This window comes from Typopeltis vanoorti, chromosome 10 (genome assembly GCF_054136105.1).
Source record: "Typopeltis vanoorti isolate ZY-2024b chromosome 10, IOZ_Tvanoo_1.0, whole genome shotgun sequence".
NCBI classification, from domain to species: domain Eukaryota; kingdom Metazoa; phylum Arthropoda; class Arachnida; order Uropygi; family Thelyphonidae; genus Typopeltis; species Typopeltis vanoorti.
In genome coordinates this window covers 35,797,162-35,815,519 of record NC_143558.1, presented here as the reverse complement: position 1 = coordinate 35,815,519, position 18,358 = coordinate 35,797,162, and the positions used below count along the sequence as shown (strand labels likewise).

At 36.1% G+C, this 18,358-nt stretch overlaps 1 protein-coding gene across 1 annotated transcript in view; it reads right to left on the bottom strand.

Moving 5' to 3' along the window:
- Positions 1-18,358, bottom strand: part of puf (ubiquitinyl hydrolase 1 puf) — a 1,013,305-nt gene that overhangs the window by 730,317 nt on the left and 264,630 nt on the right. Inside the window, exons 19-20 of the mRNA XM_090399560.1 lie at positions 13,822-13,921; positions 9,391-9,476 (exon numbers count right to left, since the gene is read on the bottom strand). Of these exons, the coding sequence (XP_090255686.1) occupies positions 9,391-9,476; positions 13,822-13,921 (186 nt within the window). The remainder of the gene's footprint in view (positions 1-9,390; positions 9,477-13,821; positions 13,922-18,358) is intronic.

Genomic DNA, 18,358 nt, shown 5'->3' with positions numbered 1-18,358 from the left:
CATAACAGCAAATGAGAACAGAAGCTAGGAAGTTAACGTTTTCCTAAAGTCCTGATGGTGCCCCCTGATGGATATTGGTAGTTCTTGACCTTTGGGCTGAAGTTCTTCTGATAAATGTTTCCCAAATTTGGGGCAGTCTCATGCATCCAAATTTGTTGAGGTTTGGCATGTTCCTAAGGGCTGAGGCTGATTCCATGAATAGTCTTTCATATTTGAACTTGCTGCAGTATATTACTGTGGCTTTCTTCCATCTTATTCTGTGGCGAGTATCCAGAGTGTGGTCTGTAAGCCCCGAGTGGCTGTACTTGTGAAATCGGATGTAATCCTTGTGTTCTGAAATTCTGATATTTGCTGTCCTGCCTGTTTGGCCAAAGTAGGACAGTTTACAGCTGCAAGGAACCTGGTATACACCAGGTAGGTCTAGGGGAAGTGGTTGGTCTTTAGTGGAGCGGATAAGGGATGCCAATTTTCTATGTGGTCTGTAACAGGTGGTCAAGTCATGTTTTTTTAAGATTTTGTTGATTTTTTCCGAGGTGCCTCGGATGTAGGGAATGGTGATGGATCTAAAATAATCTTTTTTGTGAAGGGGAGGGGGTGGTGGGTTGTGGATAACTGGGTTAAGTATTTTTTGGATTCTTTTTTTTTTTTGGGGGGGGGGGGTAGCCATTGGCTGAGAAAGTGTCACGGATGTGATTTAGTTCAGTAGTTAGGGCTTGATCATTAGAAGATTATTTTTGCCCTGTTGAATAGTGTCTTAATAACTCCATATTGTTGTGAGGAGGGGGAGCTGTTGGTGAATGTATCTATCTGTATGGGTGGGTTTTCTATAAACTGAGAAAACCACGGTTCCATCAGGTTGGCGGGTGACTAGCGTGTCTAGGAAGGGGAGGTTATTGTTTGCTTCTTTTTCCAGGGTGAACTTGATTCTAGGGTGTTGGTTGTTTAAGTGCGTTAGGAAGAAGAGGAGTGAATCTGGGCCATGTGGCCAAATAGCGAACACATCATCAACGTAGTGAAGCCATATGGTAGGTTTTTGTGGGGCTGAGTTTAAGGCTTTCTCTTCAAAAGTCTCCATAAAGAAGTTAACCAAGGGTGGGGAAAGTGGTGAACCCATGGCTGTCCTCTCTATTTGTTTGTAGAATTTTTCCTGCCAAACGAAATAGCCTGAGTTCATTGTAAACTGAAATAGGGCTGAGATATCGGAGGAAATTTAGCTTGGATTAGCTCTAAGGTTTCTTTGAGGGGGACATTTGTGAATAAGGAGGAGACGTCAAAACTGACCATTTTTTCATTATGTTGGAGTGTGAGGTTTTCTATACTGGCTTTGAAGTGGGCGAGTTTTTTGTGTGTGATGTGTGACGGTTACTCTTCTGAACTTCCCATTCGAAAGGATTTACTTTAGTTTTTGGTGTTTGTTCTCTGATCTCGCTTTCTATGCACGCCATCGTTTTAATGCCGACTTTACTAGCACACAACCCTACCGGTGCCTACGTTGCGTAGGCACCGGTAGGGTAGTGTGCTGGTAAAGCTAACTCAGCATCTGTTAGCTGGTAATGCTAACAGATGCTGAGAGAATTTTATTTTATTCATAAAAGAGAAAGCTTTATTTGATAGTTTTAGTTGGCTAAGTTGATCTCAAGAAACTGAAAATTTTCTACAAAATTCTTTATTTGAGAAGAATTTGTCTTATTTGAATTAAAATTTTGCTAGTTAGTAAGTAAAAGAAAATATAAAGCTTTTTAGTTATGATTTTTTGTATGAAACAAACTTAATTATTATTTCTTTTCAGATCATACAAATTTGAGATATTAAAAGCATTTAAATAAATTGGTCTCAAGCAAGCAAAGACGTTCTAGTTAAAATAAATGAAATTCCAATGTCTGATTCAAAGTACAAACAGAGCTCAGAAGAGGAAACTTAAATCCAAGAGAGAATCGAAAGCATTGTGAGGTTGTCAATTCATAACCAAATTTTTCAAATCTTAAAACGAAAAGGACATAGTTTCCAGTACTGATCATAGTGAAGATGGTGATAATGTTTGTGACATTGAAATCCAAACAAATATCAGTGTCAAATCGAAACAAATAAGGCAGTCAAAAGTCAAGCGACTGTTACATGTGAACCTCTTGCAACAGAAGAAAAGGCTGCAAGTGAAAAACCTACATAAGGAGTAACTATAGAAGAATATGATACAATTGATGCTTCATTTGCAGGCCCTGTTGAAAAATCTGATATAAAATGTGATGACCCTAGTACTTGGCCCAGAATCATCTCAAAACCACATGCAGCAAGAGATAGTACGAACTATCAGCTTTCAAGAATTCCAAAAGATTTATAAGTAGCCATGAATGATTTAATCACCTAGCAATTTTGCGCATTGAAAATGATTTGGCTAAGCGAGTTGATTTTACTGATAAATTTGCATCGACAAAAGCTAGAAAATATACTTTTAAGTAATTTTGAATAATATTATTAGTTTGTATTATGTATGTTGGTAGTTTTTTAAATAAATATTAGTTTTGTGTTATTATTTAAACTAATTGATCCTAAACCCTGTAGACCGTATATCAATATGTTGTACTTAACTTGAGTGACAGGTAGGGGCCCACAAAAAATCCTGGCGGGTGTTTGGGGAGTGATTTGGGTTATCTGGTATTCTGGTTGGCATCTGGAAGTTGTGTAAGGTCGTCAGTGATGGCAAATGTTTCAGCATCTCTGCCTACAAGATCTGTACAACTGGAAGAGGAAAGCCAGCTAGTGTTGAAGATGTTAAAATCTCCTAGGAGGATGATTTTGCTGTTGGGAAAGTGGGATTGAAGAAAGTCAATTTTTTGGGAGAGGAAATTAAAGAGCTCAGGGTGGTTGGTTGTGTTGGGGAAGCGATAGAGACAGCAGATGAATTGGACTGAGTGGGGAAGGGATATTTTCAACCAAAGAATGTCAAAGTTGGGCGATTCTAGGTTGGGTGCTCTCTGGCAAGGTATGTCAGAGCAGATGTATGTACAGACACCACCCTTAGGACGACAGTTGTTAAAGAGTGAATAGTGTGGAAGTTTGAGATAAGCGTGCTGGTAGACTGTAGGTGGTAGTGTACACTATTCAGGTTGGAGTTTAGGCCACAGATGTTGGTGAAGTGGATGAGTAGGGTTCTGTGAGTCATATGTTGGACCACATGGGTCTTGCACATTTCCTATGCCTGCAGGCTGCTAGTGGCATCACTTGGTTTTTTCACCAGTTTATCTTGTCTGTAGTCGATGGTCCAACTGTTGTCACCATTTTGATGTTTTGTTTCAAGTTGTCTTTGAAGCTGGCGTCTTTGTTCCCTTTGTGTAAATGATAAGTCTGGTTCACATATACGCGATTGGGGACAGGTGTCTTTGAACTTGTTGTTGATCGCTGTTATTATTTTTGATGTGCTTGTCGGCATGTCGTAAGTCACTTTTACTAGGTGTGGAAAGTTCATTCCGTCCTTCCTTTTATTTATAGGCCCGAAACGATGGCACCTGACGATATTCTTAGGATCGATGTTGCATTCTTCAGCTAGTTTGTTGATGTCCTCTTGTAATGATTTTCCGTTTTCCGTCGGGAAGTTCAAAAATGATGCAGTTGAGTTTTTTGTGTTTGGCCTCCATCAAGTCGTTTACCGTTGATGCGATAAAATCGTGAAGTTCTTTTGCTGGCGAATTTGAGCTTGCATTGTGCTGGTTTTCGATTTGTTCTAGCTTAGCTTCGACTTCACGTATTTTGGAGGTAAAAGTGTCATTTAAAGCATTGATGTGCTGTTTGAGGTTTTCGACATGTTTACCTATGTTCAGAAGTTGTTTTACCGAAGGGAGGCACAGTGAACAGAAGAACAGTGGGTTAAGTTCGGCAAGTAGTTTTTGCACAGCTTCGTCTGTTTTTGCGCAGGAAGCGTGCAACCAGTGGCAACAGAACTCGCAGAATATGCCTTTTTTTCTGTCTGTGACCAGTTTTGCAGCTGCAGCACATAATAGGTTTGTCGGCGGTGATTGACGCCACTGTGCTGCCAAGACATGTGGTGCTCATTCGCCGTTGGCTTTTGATGCTGCCATCTTTGTTGCGTATGGTAGGCATCATGAGCGCTTACACGTGGCTGATTTAGATTTGGAAGGAATAGCTGATTTAATACACTATAAGTACTTACAGGTTGTACTGAAGTATTCCACTACTCAGCACCCGCTTTTAAGGTTTCCATTTGATGGTTAATTTCGATGAAAAAAACACTCACAATAACGTTAAAACTGGGGAGCACAGGTTTGGAGTAGCTTATGTGGAGGAAACTCACCAAATACAACAAACCCACTTAAGCTGTAGAAGAATCCAGACTTTCAGGCTGGATTTAGAAAGAACAGGAGTACAATTGACCATATATTTGGACTCCATATCATTGGATAAAAATATGCAGAACATAATAAAATAATGTGTCATAATTTTATTGACCTACAAGAGAGCCTTTGATTTTATTTGGCATGATGCCCTTTGGAAAATTCTGCAACATTACGGAATAGATAACAAAATAACATGACTGATTGAATCCCTGTAGTCATCTCCTGAAATGATGGTTGAAATCAAGGGGAATTATAGCATTCCCTTTCCAATAGAGCATGGAGTAAGACAAGGATGCAAATCATCATCAATGTTATTTAATTGCTTCCTCAAATATGTTGTAAATGAAGCCCTGGAGAACTGTGATATTAGAGTGGCAGTAGGAGGAAGAAGAAAACCATCTGAAGTTTTGCTGATGATATTGATCTTCCAGCAGAATACAAATCAGATCTTCAGGAAATCACCACAAAATTAGCATATACTCTTAAAAAAATATGACTTAACCATAAATATCCAAAAATCAAAAACAACGACAAACATCTGTGCTCCTGTATGTATGTGTGTGTTATATTCCATCGAGTCATTTTTGACTCGTGGTGATTCTATGAACATACGCTCTCCATTCAGATCTGTCCCTGAGGAAAATTCTTTAACTCCATCCACCAATCTAATTCTTGGTCTTCTTCTTCTCCTGCTTCCATCAACTTTAGCAAGCATCATCATCATCTTCTCCAGACTGTCATTTGCTTGCATAATATGTCAAAATTATGACGATTTTTGATTGATGATCACAGTAGCTTCGAGGGAGCAATCTGGCTTTATTCTGTCTATCACTGATTTATTGGTTTGCTTTGAAGTCCATGGTATTCTTAGTAAGCATCTCCAAACCCATAATTCAAATGCATCTATCGTCCTTCTTTCACTCTTTCTCATGGTCCAACTTTCACATCCATACAGTACCACAGGGAATACCATTGCTTTCACCATTCTGATTTCTGTTGCGAGGCTAATATCTTTATCTTGCTTAAATTTGTCATTGCTTTCTTTCCGAGTAATAATCTTCTTCTAATTTCTTCAGTGCAATACCCATCTTTATCAATTCAGGATCCTAGGAGCACAAAATTGTTAACTACTTCCATTTTGTCCCCCATCTACTTCAGAAAGTGCTAAATATGGCCTTAAATGAAGTTTAAGGCCATATTTAGCACTTTCTTCTTTAACTTTCATAATAAGTTACTCCAAATCTTCTTTGCATTCTGCTGGCAAAGTGGTATCATCTGCACACCTCAAATTATTATTTCTTCCACCAATTTTCATTCCAACTGAAGACTCTTACAGCCCTGCCATTCTTAAAATGTATTCGCTGTACAAGTTAAACAGGTATGAAGATAAAATACATCCTTGTCACACCCCTTTATTTATTGTGAAATACTTGGTTTCTCCAACATCTGTTCAGACAGTAGCTTCTTGTTTATAATAAAGATTCCTGAGAAGGATAATGAAATGCTCTGGTACTCCCATTGTTCTTAACACATTCCACACTTTCACATGATCTACATAGTCAAAACCCTTCAAGGAAATAAAGGTAGACATTCTTTTGATATTCCTGTGCTCTTTCTATTATCCATCTCAAATTAGCGATCTGATCTCCTGTTCCTCTGCCTTTTTGAAATCCTGCCTGTTAATCTGGCATTTCTCTCTTCATGAATGGTTCCAGTCTTTTCTGAATGATCTTAAGTAAGACTTTACTTGCATGAGAAATCAGTGCTATAGTTCTGTAATTTTCACACTCTCTTGCATTGCCTTTCTTCAATAAAGGTATATAAACTGATTTTTTCCATTCCCTAGACCATGTAGTTGTGATCCAAATTCGCTGACATAGAGCTGTTAAAATTTTGACTGCCTCTTCTCCCAGGGCTTTGAGCAGCTCAATAGGTATTCCATCCCCTCCTGAATTTTTCTTACTGGATAGCAGTTGAAGTGCCCACCTCACTTCACTATCCAGTGGTACTGGCTCCTGTGTTTAATCCTGCTCTTCAAATTTCTCAGTAATTTTGGAGTCGTTTCTGTAAAGAGCTTCCATATACTCTTTCCATCTTTCTTTGATATCTGCAGTTTCTGTAAGATATCCTGCAGTTTCTGTAAGAAGTGTTGTAGCAGAAACTGAAAAAATCACTCATAGATCAGTTTACATACCTAGGCAATGTCTTTAATAAAGATGGCAGATCAAGACAGGATATTAGAACAAAAATTGCAAAAGCAACAACAGCATTCCAAAAACTAAAATCACTATGGACAGATAACAATATAATAAATTTAGTTTAATCCTTTATCCAAGTGTGAGCAAACAAAGTTTGCGCCTGAAAGTATCTTCAGGACTGGGGTAAGGTGGTGCAACACCAGGCAACTCCTTGCAAAGGTGGAGCAAGATACCAACACTCCTATCTCAGTATCTCCCATAATGCAAAACACATCTCCTTGCGGATATGTCTAATGTTATGCATTAAGGGAAGGGCCACTACCCAGACTAGTTTCGACCTTTATTGAGGTCTCTTCAGTGGGAGCCAGGCCCAAGTGGAGATACCAGTCAGAAGCATTAGCGAGGTCATCTCTACCTATAGGAGTTGCCAATTGGTGTGCCACCTTTTTAATAAATTACTCTGGATTTAGAGGAAGATGTTGAAAGTTTAAACTAAATTTATTATATTGTAACCAAGTGAAAAATAAACTTTGGACAGATAACAAGTTTACAATTACCAACAGATTACACCATATTAACATACTAATTAATTCAATAATTCATTTTATATGGAAGTGAAACTTGGACCCTCCTAAAAGAAGATGAAAAGAGTTGCTGGCATTTGAAACGAGGTGCTATAGATGACTCCAAAAAATACCACACACACTGATCACATCACAAATTTTGAAACAGGACAAAGAATCAGTTCTTTAGCTGGTCCAAGAGATAACATCACAATTAAGATTCCAAGTGTTGGTCATATCATCAATCAAATGGTCTACCAATGCAAGTTCTGGAAGAATTTATTCAGATTAATTAAGGATTCAGTCAGAAGTGCCCTAGAAGACAGAAATATAAGATATGGCCATATTGGAGTGTGAACAATCAGGAAATTTGGAAAAATATACTAATTTGGAGATTAGTAATAACAAACTTAATCACGTACTACTGTCACAGACTCCTGTACACCCTTTAAGGACACATATCAGAAAACTGATGATATAAGAAAAGATGATCAGCAGACATGAAAAAAATTAAATAACAAATAGGGTCACTAACTGATCACAAAAACATCAAAATTTCCCTCCAAGGAATTTCCAAAAAAATCCCTGTACAAAATTGGAATATTACAAAGCATTGCGATATTCCAATGTTTTGTGATATTCCTGCAGTTGTACCTTTTAGTTACAACTGCAGCAAGACCTACATTTTGCATTACAACTGTAATGCAAAATGTAGGTCTGTAAAGTAGACATGAGCCTGCATATGCTGCTTATGGCCAATAAACATTGAACCGATGCATATTAACAAAAAATTAACCCCACCCCCCCCCGAAGAAAAAAGTAACGATTATTCTGATGTTTCAAGATGACAGGGAACTTGATTTGATGAAAAGATCATCAAGTGGAGTTCTGCTACTCTTAATGAGCAATAAACATTATTCATTTTGTCCTGTTTAGAGAAAAAGATAACTTTATCTCAGTGAGTAGTTGAAGACAATTCATGATCCACAAAAATAACCAAAAAAAAACTGCATTTGATGGAACCTATCAAATCCAAAATACTATTATAGTTGAGAATATATTGGTCCATCCATTTTTCATCACTGCTCTGACATCAGAAATGTCACAAGTTAAACATGTGTTAAGAATATTTCTTATGTCCACCTGCCAAATATAAAGCACTGCCACAGACTGATGTATGTGATACCATTTTTATATATGATTTGTTACCATTTGGCTGAGGTGTCTGTCTTTTTGTACTGCACTGATGTGAAGCATGTCTTTTGAAATTTGGGTAGCAGTGCCTTCCCTGCAGGAAATTTCTGGTTTTCATCCAGATAAAAGAGGCTAAATAGCCCCTTAGTCACTTATTTAAGGACAACATTCCAAACAAACAACAACTATCTAGCTACAAAATACTGTCTGCAGTTTTAATGGTAAATGTATACTATATCAATCCTTATATCTTTTTTTAACAATCAAAATTGGATGAACTGGAGAAAGAAGATAACCATGATGGTAACTAACTTCGATACTAGTAAAACTTAACCCAAGATTGAGTTTTACTACTTTCTACTTCAAAATAGATTTTTCCAACTGGAAAAAATTGCAATCCTAACTTCTCCATGGCATGTAAAAGGCTGGATTTGCAATTTTTGATTCTGCTCATTCTTGTCTACTCTACTGAACAAACATGAAGTATGTACCACATCTGATCCAACAGAAAATACTACTTTGACAACTAGTGTCCCTAAAACTTTCTTGAAGATTTGGTATACCATTCAATTAAATCAATCATCACTCAGAATCTCTGATTTTTCCGTCAGTGTTTCATAAAATAACATCAACATCTTTTATATTGGGTAGAAGGATATGAGGTATTCCCCCATTTAAGCTTTCTGTGTGTTCATTTCATCTATTCTTTGGAACTATTGCTCCTAGCAATAGTTCCAAAGAATATTTCCTATTTAATTACAATAAATGTCTTCTTCATTGCAATCTAGTATTTACAGCCCTACAGATTCAACAATAATCTTTGAGAGTAGACACACACAGAGGGAAAAAAACATTACACTAAATAAAAAGTTAATTCTTTGATATGGCTTAAAACACTCAGATGTTGGATGTTATTAATGTCTAAATCTATGTAATCTTTTTTAAGGTCTCATGAAATGTATAAAAAAATCACTTCAGACACTGCATACCTAAACTCTTTATTATCTTAACACTAATGATGCCAATTTCTGTCAGAGAACAATGCAATTCCAAATACAATTCAGGATTTATCCATTTTAATCATACCTTGCTCACATTCTGAGAAGCTGTGATTAGGCTATCCATACATCGTTGAATAAATTCTTCTTCTTTTTCTAAGGTCCCATGATGAACTTTAAAAAATTAAATATGCAAATCACTTTTCTTTATAATCAAGAAGTTCCTTAAATTATAATTTAAGTGTTCAAGAATACACCTATTATTACATACTAGGATTTATGATTTATGAAAATTATGAATTTATGAGAAAAATGAGTTATGATTAAAATACCATAAAACAACTGAGTGGCTAAGTTATAAAAATATTATAATCAATCCACTGTTGCTTAAGAAATAAAGGTAATGATATATAATTATTACCTTTAATGATTATATAACTCTTATTTCTTTTAAGAGTAATGACTGCAACTAAGTCTTAATTTTTTTCATCAATTAAGTATAAAGTCAGTACCCATATAACATGCAATTTATAAAACACATATTTGCTCACATATAACAGATCAACAGGAGAATGTAGACACGTATAGCATGAAGCAAATTCCCTTAGACATGATTTTTCCTCAAGTTTCCATTTTGTGTCAATGAGAAATTGCAGGAGAATGCGGCGAGTACCAACTAGCTGAACACAATAATGACTACCTGTTTCTATATACACACACACACACACACACACACACATGCTGCTGCTTTGTTTATATGTGTGAACCTGTCTCTTTGTATTTTGCTACCATTTACTTTTTTTTTTTTGGAAGAAAAACAGTTAAAGGGTAATAAACCAAGTGAAAGAACTGTAACAAAGAAGTGTACTGGTGATGAAATTGTATGTGGAGATAGAAAAAGAAAAGTAATACTGACAGATGAAAAGTATGAAATTCTGAAATACTCTGCATGATATGAAAGAACAATTGATACTGTGCATGTTAGCATAAATTAAATGGTACTGAACATTTTTTATAATTATTAAATTTTAAAATAACAAGGGGTTTTTTTTTAGTTTTTTTTTTAGTGGGAACAATATCACAAGTGCTAACCCATTAGATTTTTCAGGTAAGAACTTAAATTTAAATGATAAAATTATGAATGTAACAGTTTTCAACTACATAAGCATTTGATTAAGATTATTTATTGTGTTTTGTAATGTTTTTGGTTATGACCCTTAATCCTATTTTCCTATAAGCTCTTTATATTGCATGATTTTGAAGAGCATGTCATACTGTAACGATCCAAGTACCTTTGTGATCTTTGAGAGTAGAGCAATAAAGCAGTTTTGCAGGCTAGCTGCCAGACAGCATAATGCATTTTGGAGGCTCCCTGATTTCCTATGGCTGCTCTCTGTATGAGCAACATGCCTAAGAGTCTATATCCTCAATGTATGTATCCTGCCTCTTTTTCTCTTCACATTTGCAATACAAACATGAAAGTAAACCTAAATAAATGTATGTTACTGCAGTTAAATTAAATAACAAATCTCACTCAAAAAATTTCACCCCAAAAATTTAACTTAAAAAATCATACAAAAAATAATAACAATTTCTATCACATCCGCTTCACAAAAACTCATGGTATAAGCACAAACTTAAATGATGTGCATCATAACCTGTAGACATCCAAACTTGATCTGTTTTTCACTAAGCCCCCCAATCTATTGCGGACAGTTAAGATGGGCACAAACAGCCTATCTTAACTGTCCAGACTACATCCTATGTGATTCCTTCTGCCACAAGATATTTTTGCTTTTGGGTGATCAAACATTCTTTGCCAGAGAATGTCTAATCTTGAATCTTCCCTTTTTTAGCCTTCTGTGGCTTAAGATTTCCCTACCCCGTGTCTCATTGATCTGCTGTTCCCCAAATTCTGAAAATTATTCTAACTTCTAACTTCTTATCCATGAAGCTTGATTTCATACAATCCAAATTTGCTAACAGCCAAGTCATCTTCCTTGGAAATTTATGTCCACAATTCTAATTGGCTCCTCCTCTTTTTCAAATTCCACTAACTATGCTTTAATAGAAGCAGAGATAATTGCTGTAATTAAAGAAGGCTAAATTCAGGAAGAGTGCCTTCCTGAATTTGTGATTTATGCATGCCTAACTCACTGCATATACATAGCTTTGATTGATTTCATAGATTATGTAATTTCCTAGTCTGTTAATTTCCTTGTAAATTAACAGACTATAATGGTATGGATGTAGTCATATTACCAGACTACATCCATACCATTATCTTGAAACACCAAAACACAGAAGACGTCTCACTATTGTACTTTTCTTAAACTTGTACATTGTTAACCAATATCATTGCTATAAAAGGTCAACTGATGCAGGAACATATTTAATAGAAAAAAAGAACTTCTGGCATGTGTAATTGAAAGAATCTACAATATCAACTGGAACTGTATGACATGTGTGTTACTTCTTGAGCAGAAAACAAAACTACCTCTTCAAGGAAAACTTGCTCATGGAAAAATGCTCAACAGAGACATCAAACAGAAATAATGGTGCATGCTAAGTGTCCTGTGGATATTATCAATTAAGTTAATAAAAGATGCAGTATTTTGTTCCTTGGTAATTACCTCAACAATTACGAAAGCATGATGTGGGAACATACACTAGCAACATAATATGTTTGACCGTTCGTGGGAAATACTTGAAAAGCATTTGAATTTTTCAACAAAATTGGTAAACCCTTAGTAAGTAAAAACCTTCCCTTAGTAAACCCATGTCGTTCATTGCAAAGTTATAATTTTGAGAGGGTTTTACGTACAATGCATGCAGGTAAGTACAGCTGTATAATGCTAATCATGATATTCTTTATTTTTATTTATTTTTATATATATTTAATATAATTTCAGTTTGTTAAAGTTTTCTATTTCTTTTGCATTTAAGTATTGATTATTATTAATAAATACTTAAATTACAAAATACAAGATAACAGAATGTTACAGTGTATAAATAATACATTGTAACATTCTATTATCTTGTATTTTGTAATGTTACAGTGTATAAATAATACACTGTAACATTCTATTATCTTGTATTTTGTAATTTAAGTATTTATTAATAATAATCAATACTTAAATGCAAAAGAAATAGAAAACTTTAACAAACTGAAATTATATTAAATATATATAAAAAATAAATAAAGTATATCATGATTAGCATTATACAGCTGTACTTACCTGCATGCATTGTTCGTAAAACCCTCTCAAAATTATAATTTTGCAAAGAACGACATGGGTTTACTAAGGGAAGGTCATGTCTTAGCAACCTGCTCACATTCTATAACAATGTTACCATTGAACTAGACAAGGGGAATGGATACACCATGATACTTTTGGATTTTGCTAAGGCTTTTGACAGAATACAATATGGTAGACTGTTACATAAATTGGAGAAAACGGGCTTGGGTTATACAATATTAGCATAGATAAGAGGATGGCTCACTGACAGATATCAGAAAGCAGTATATGGGGGGGGGATCTGAATCTGCAAGGTTTAAGGGTAACAAGTGGTGTACCACAAGGATCAGTGCTTGGTCCACTGTTATTCAATCTGTACATTAATGATATTGGGAAGGATTTGACAAGCAACATACAGCTATTTGCTGATGATACAAAGATATGTAAAGTAATCAGGAATGCTGCTGATATGCAGTACTTGCAGAATGATTTGAATAGGCTGGAATTGTGAGCATGGGAAAATGGGTGTAAGTCCAACATGAGTAAATGTAAAGTCATTCACTTTGACATGATTAGATATCCAATATCGTATTATATTGGTGGGATTAGGCTAGAAGAAACTGATGAGGCTAGGGATCTTGGAGTTAATAGATAGGAAGTTGAAGTTTAGGGGCCATGTGGCAAAGATTGCAAATACAACTCAAAAGATAATTACAATGCTGAAATGAACATGCACATGTAAAGATAAGGGTTATTTTGCCTCTTTATAAGACCTCACTTGGACTATTGTGTGCAGGTCAGTCTGGTCTCCTGGTTTCCATTGTGATTCTGATATATTGGAGAGAGTACAAAGGAGTGTGATAAAAATGATATCAGGATTGTGGAATACTTATTATGAAGACAGATTGAGAACTGTCTCCATAATTGAACACTAGCAAACAGGAGAAAAGAGAAGTGATATGACTGAGACTTACAAACTTTCAGATTTCAATTGATGGAATTTTTCAATTTATGGAGGGTGGGGAAAGAACAAGAGGGCATCCTTGGAAGATGAGAATGAAGGCGGCCAAGAAGAGTGTCAGCGCTAGAATTTTCTCTCAGAGGGTTGTACATGATTGGAATGGATTGCCACTGGATGTTGTGAGTACAAGCAGTGTGAATGAATTCAAGAATAAGTATGATAGGTGGTGTGTGTGTGTAGTATGTGGCCTTCCTCGGTGAGTCTCTGACTCTCTGGAGGTCTCTCTTAATAATAATAATAATAAACAATAAACACTTACCATTAATATAGTAGTTATTTAAGTACTGAATAGCAGCCATACTGACATCAGTGTTTGAAGCTTTCAATGCTATTCCCCACAGCTGACGCATACCACTCACCTACAAATAATAAGTTTTTGTTTTGTTTTGTTTTCCAACAAGCATTGTATTACTAAAATCATATTAATATTATATATATAAAAGTCTCTCTCTCAATCCTACCTGCTACCTCAACATGGTGAGAGAGTGAGCAGTTGATGTGGGTGATATATGCTGGTAGCTTACACTACCAGCATATATCACCAGAAGGGCCAACCCTAGGTATGAAGGCCACATCAACAGGCCTGGCAAAAGCAGATGGCATCAACAAATAGGGCTAGCAACCCACTTGTATGATGTAAAAATTAAACACTAATAGCAAAATACAAGATGCAGCTGGACTGTCCAGACAGATCTGACCAGGAAAGAACAACAGAAAAAAAAGCATCAGAAACAGAACACATTAAGAATCAAAAGTTGGAACATTCATTCGTTAAATCAAGAACAAGAAGAATTAATTGAATAAGCAAAATATAAAATAGCTTGCATATCAGAAAAAAAAAGAAAGGTAAAGAATGTATAAATTTATACATTCCTTTATTTATATATAATATATAATTAAATAACTATTGCATTTTTTTTTTTAGTGAGGTAGAGAAAGAAGAGAGAGCTAAAGCAGGTGTAGGAATAATAATAATACACGATTTTCAAAATGAAACAAAAGAATGGGAATGCATATCTAAAGGATACTGAGAATAAAAATAAAATTGCTAAATAAAACTAAAATATAATCTATGGCTATAGCCCTAAATAAGGAAAACCAAAAACAGAAATTGAAGAATTCTGTGAAATGCAACAGAAAACTGAAAAAAATATGATCAGCTGAATTAATAATACTGGCAAGAGACTTAAATGCAAGGATTGGAAACAGTCATACCAAGCATATGTCAACGAAACAACTCAAAACTCAAATGGAATAAGATTGCTTCAGTTTTGTACAGATAACGAATTTAGAATAAATAGTACTTTCTTTATTCACAAGAGTCAACACAAATTAACATGGAGAAATAACAGAGAGCAAATGTCTACCATATATTCTACAATAATAAATAGAACAGTAAAACCAGATGAAATATTGGATATAAGAGATCAAGCATTCACTATTGATAAGAAAATTTAGACTGCAACAAAATATAAAGTAAAAAAAGCAAAATAAAGAAATTCTTCTTCTTCAGTCTTCTCGTGTCTGAGGACCCATTACCTTGTTAACAACGTTCCTCCATCTTCTTTCTGGTCGGCAGCTGAAGCTTTCTCAAGTGAAATACCTGATATTTTTGGGATTTGATTCAGCCATCTTGACCATGAATATCCTCTTTTTTTTTGTTTCCTTCTACCTTGCCCTGCATCATCATCATCTTCTCCAGATTATCATACTTCCTTCGAGATATATTACTATTATTATTATTATTACCTAACACCTCCAGGGAGTCCAAAGATTCATCAAGAGGGAGAGTACCTACTCTACAACTCTCCATCTCCACCAACCGCAACTATCTTCATCTACACCAATGCTATCTAAAGCCGACCACTACTAGTATTTTCACAGACAATCATATGCACAAAGTGTTGAAGTATTTTCTTATTGACAATATCACTTAGCCATTTTCTGGTGTTCGATTGTGAAATGTGTTCAATGAAATCCTCAGTCCTTCTCAAACTCAACATTTCAAAGGAGTTGAGTCTTTTTTATCCATTTTATTTAGTGTCCATGACTCTAAACCATATAGGATAATTGGAAATACAAAGCTGTTGACCAGCATAGTTTTAGTGGTCAGGGAGATCAATGAAATCCTTAGCATCCTTCTCAAACACAACATTTCAAAAGGAGTTCTTTTTTATCCATTTGATTTAGTGTCCATGACTCTAAACGATATAGGACAATTAGAAACACAAAGCTATTGACCAGCATAGTTTTGATGGTCAGGGAAATCTTTCTTTCTTTCCAGATCTTCTTTAGTTGCATCACTGCCTTTCTCCCCACAGCAATTCTTCTTTTGATTTCAGATATGCAGCTTTCTTTAGTTTTTATTAGTGCTCAGATAAACAAACTATTCAACTTTTCGAGATCAATTTTGCACTGTGAGTTCTCTTCTTTTCCTATCACCATATATTTGGTCTTAGCACTGTTTATTTTTAGTCCACATATCTAAGATTATTTACTTTTCTTCTCCCCCAATTGAAATTCCACCCTCCCAACCATCTAGAGCTTTCCTCATTATATGATCTCCACAGATGTTAGATAGCTCAGTGGAAAGGATGCAACCTTGTAAAATAACGAAATACAAGGAAATAAATTTAAGGTTGAAATGTTACAAGAAGACAGTATAAGAATACTTGACCAAAACAGACTAAAAGAACAATTTCAAAAAAAAATTATCAGTAGTGAAAAAGATATAGCTTCTCATTGGGGAAAAATTCAAAATGAACATTAAATAAGTAGCATATGAAGCACTAGGACAGAAACAAACTGGAACATACAAAGCAAGATGGACTCCTTGATATACTAAAGAAATAAAAGCACTATCAGAAATAAAATAAAATAAAAAAACTGCAATTTAATAAACATTCACAAGATAAAACTAATAGACACAAATATGGATAATATAAAAGAATAAGAAGTTAAATAAGTAACAAAATAAGATTCATAAACCAAAAATATGGGAAAGGTTATTCTAAACAACTGGAATATGTCTTTTACAGAGCACAGAAACAAGTATGGAGAATGATCCAATCAAGAAAAGAAATTTGTGAATTCATAAGTATACCAATCACAGAAAGAGAACAATGGGAAAACTATTTCACCAAATTATATGAAGGCAAAGAACAAAATAAATAGTCTGAAATACCAAAGCTAGAAAACATGGATGAAAATGAATGAAAATAATAATTAAATAGATGAGGTCATCTCAAAATTGAGAAATATGAATTTATATGGAATTGATGGAATTTATAATGAAATGCTAAAATATGAAAGTAAAAAAAATGACTGAAAACATGAGAAATTTAATTAAACATATTTTATCTTTGGGAATAGGTACATTCCCAATGAATGAAGAATGAATATTGCTGGCCAGGTTGGCTGAGCAGTTAGCATATCCACTCTCCAGCCAAAAGGCTGTGGGTTCGAATCCCGCCATGGTGAAATACTAGTGGTGGTGGTGGTGGGCAGTATGTGGCATTGGAGTAGATGATGATGGTAGTTGCAGTTCGTTGTGGTTGAAGAACTGAGTGGTGATGATAGAGAGTTGTAGAGTACATCAGCAGCTCGAAGGAGGTTTGGAGGATCTTGCCGTTCCCCATTCATGAGAGGTACCCCACTGTCCTCCATCTCACTGTTCACCTCAAGAATGGGTAGCATGTGTACTTCACCTCCAACAACTTGGCTGAAGAGCTCAGCAACCCTCCTCAGACAACACTCTTGGCTTTCTTCGAGCTATGCAAAACTGGCGATTTTGCAAAAACCCTCCTGTACTCTGAGGTCCCTTCCTACTTTGTGTGGAAGAATAACAAGTTCACGCGAAGGAAGCAGGGGAAAGGATGTCGATGGCTGGCCAGTGAAGATCAACCATGAGCTGAGAAAGGTGTACTCCAAATAACACTGAATGTTATCATCTCCAGCAGGATGGCAAGATGGCCCATGTTGCCTTCAAACTGTCCCTCAACCTCATCCATGCAGGAACACCCCTGTGTAGCATCTCAAAACAAAGCAACATTGCCCAAGTGCTGCTGCAGGACTGTAAGCTCATTGTTTGGGATGAGAGTACCATGGCACACAAGGGGGGGGGGGGGGATTTTGAGATACTGAATATAACCCTTAAAGACATCAGGTACAGTGACTCCCCCCATCACTCCATCATTGCTCCTGATGTCTTTGAGGGTTATATTCAGTATCTCAAAATCCTCCCCCTTGTGTGCCATGGTGCTCTCATGCACTAACACTGAACCCTGGGTGGAAACTTCCAGCAGATTCTGCCAGTAGTGCCAAGGGGAACTCGAGCTGACAAGGTTAAGGTGTGCATCAAGGTTTTGCATCTATGGCCGCTTATCCAGAAACTCTCGCTCAGGAAGAACGTGAGGGTCCACTTGAGAGGCGATGTCTCCGCTGGGTAATTCTCTGAACTCCTACCCAAAATAGAGGATGGAGAATATCCTGAGTCCAAGGGAAAGGAGACCATCCCTGCAGGCCTGGGCTCAGTAGTGACAACCACAGCAGGCCTCACAGTCAGGATATACCCTGATATTGCCAATATCAAGGAAACTCTCTCTAAGGAAGAACATGAGGGTCCACTTGAAAGGCAATGTCTCTGCTGGGCAATTCTCTGAACTCCTAATCAAAATAGGGGATGGAGAGTGTCCTGAGTCCAAGGGAAAGGAGACCATCCCTGCAGGCCTGGGCTCAGTAGTGACAACCCTAGCAGACCTCACAGCCAGGATATACCCTGATATCGCCGATATCAA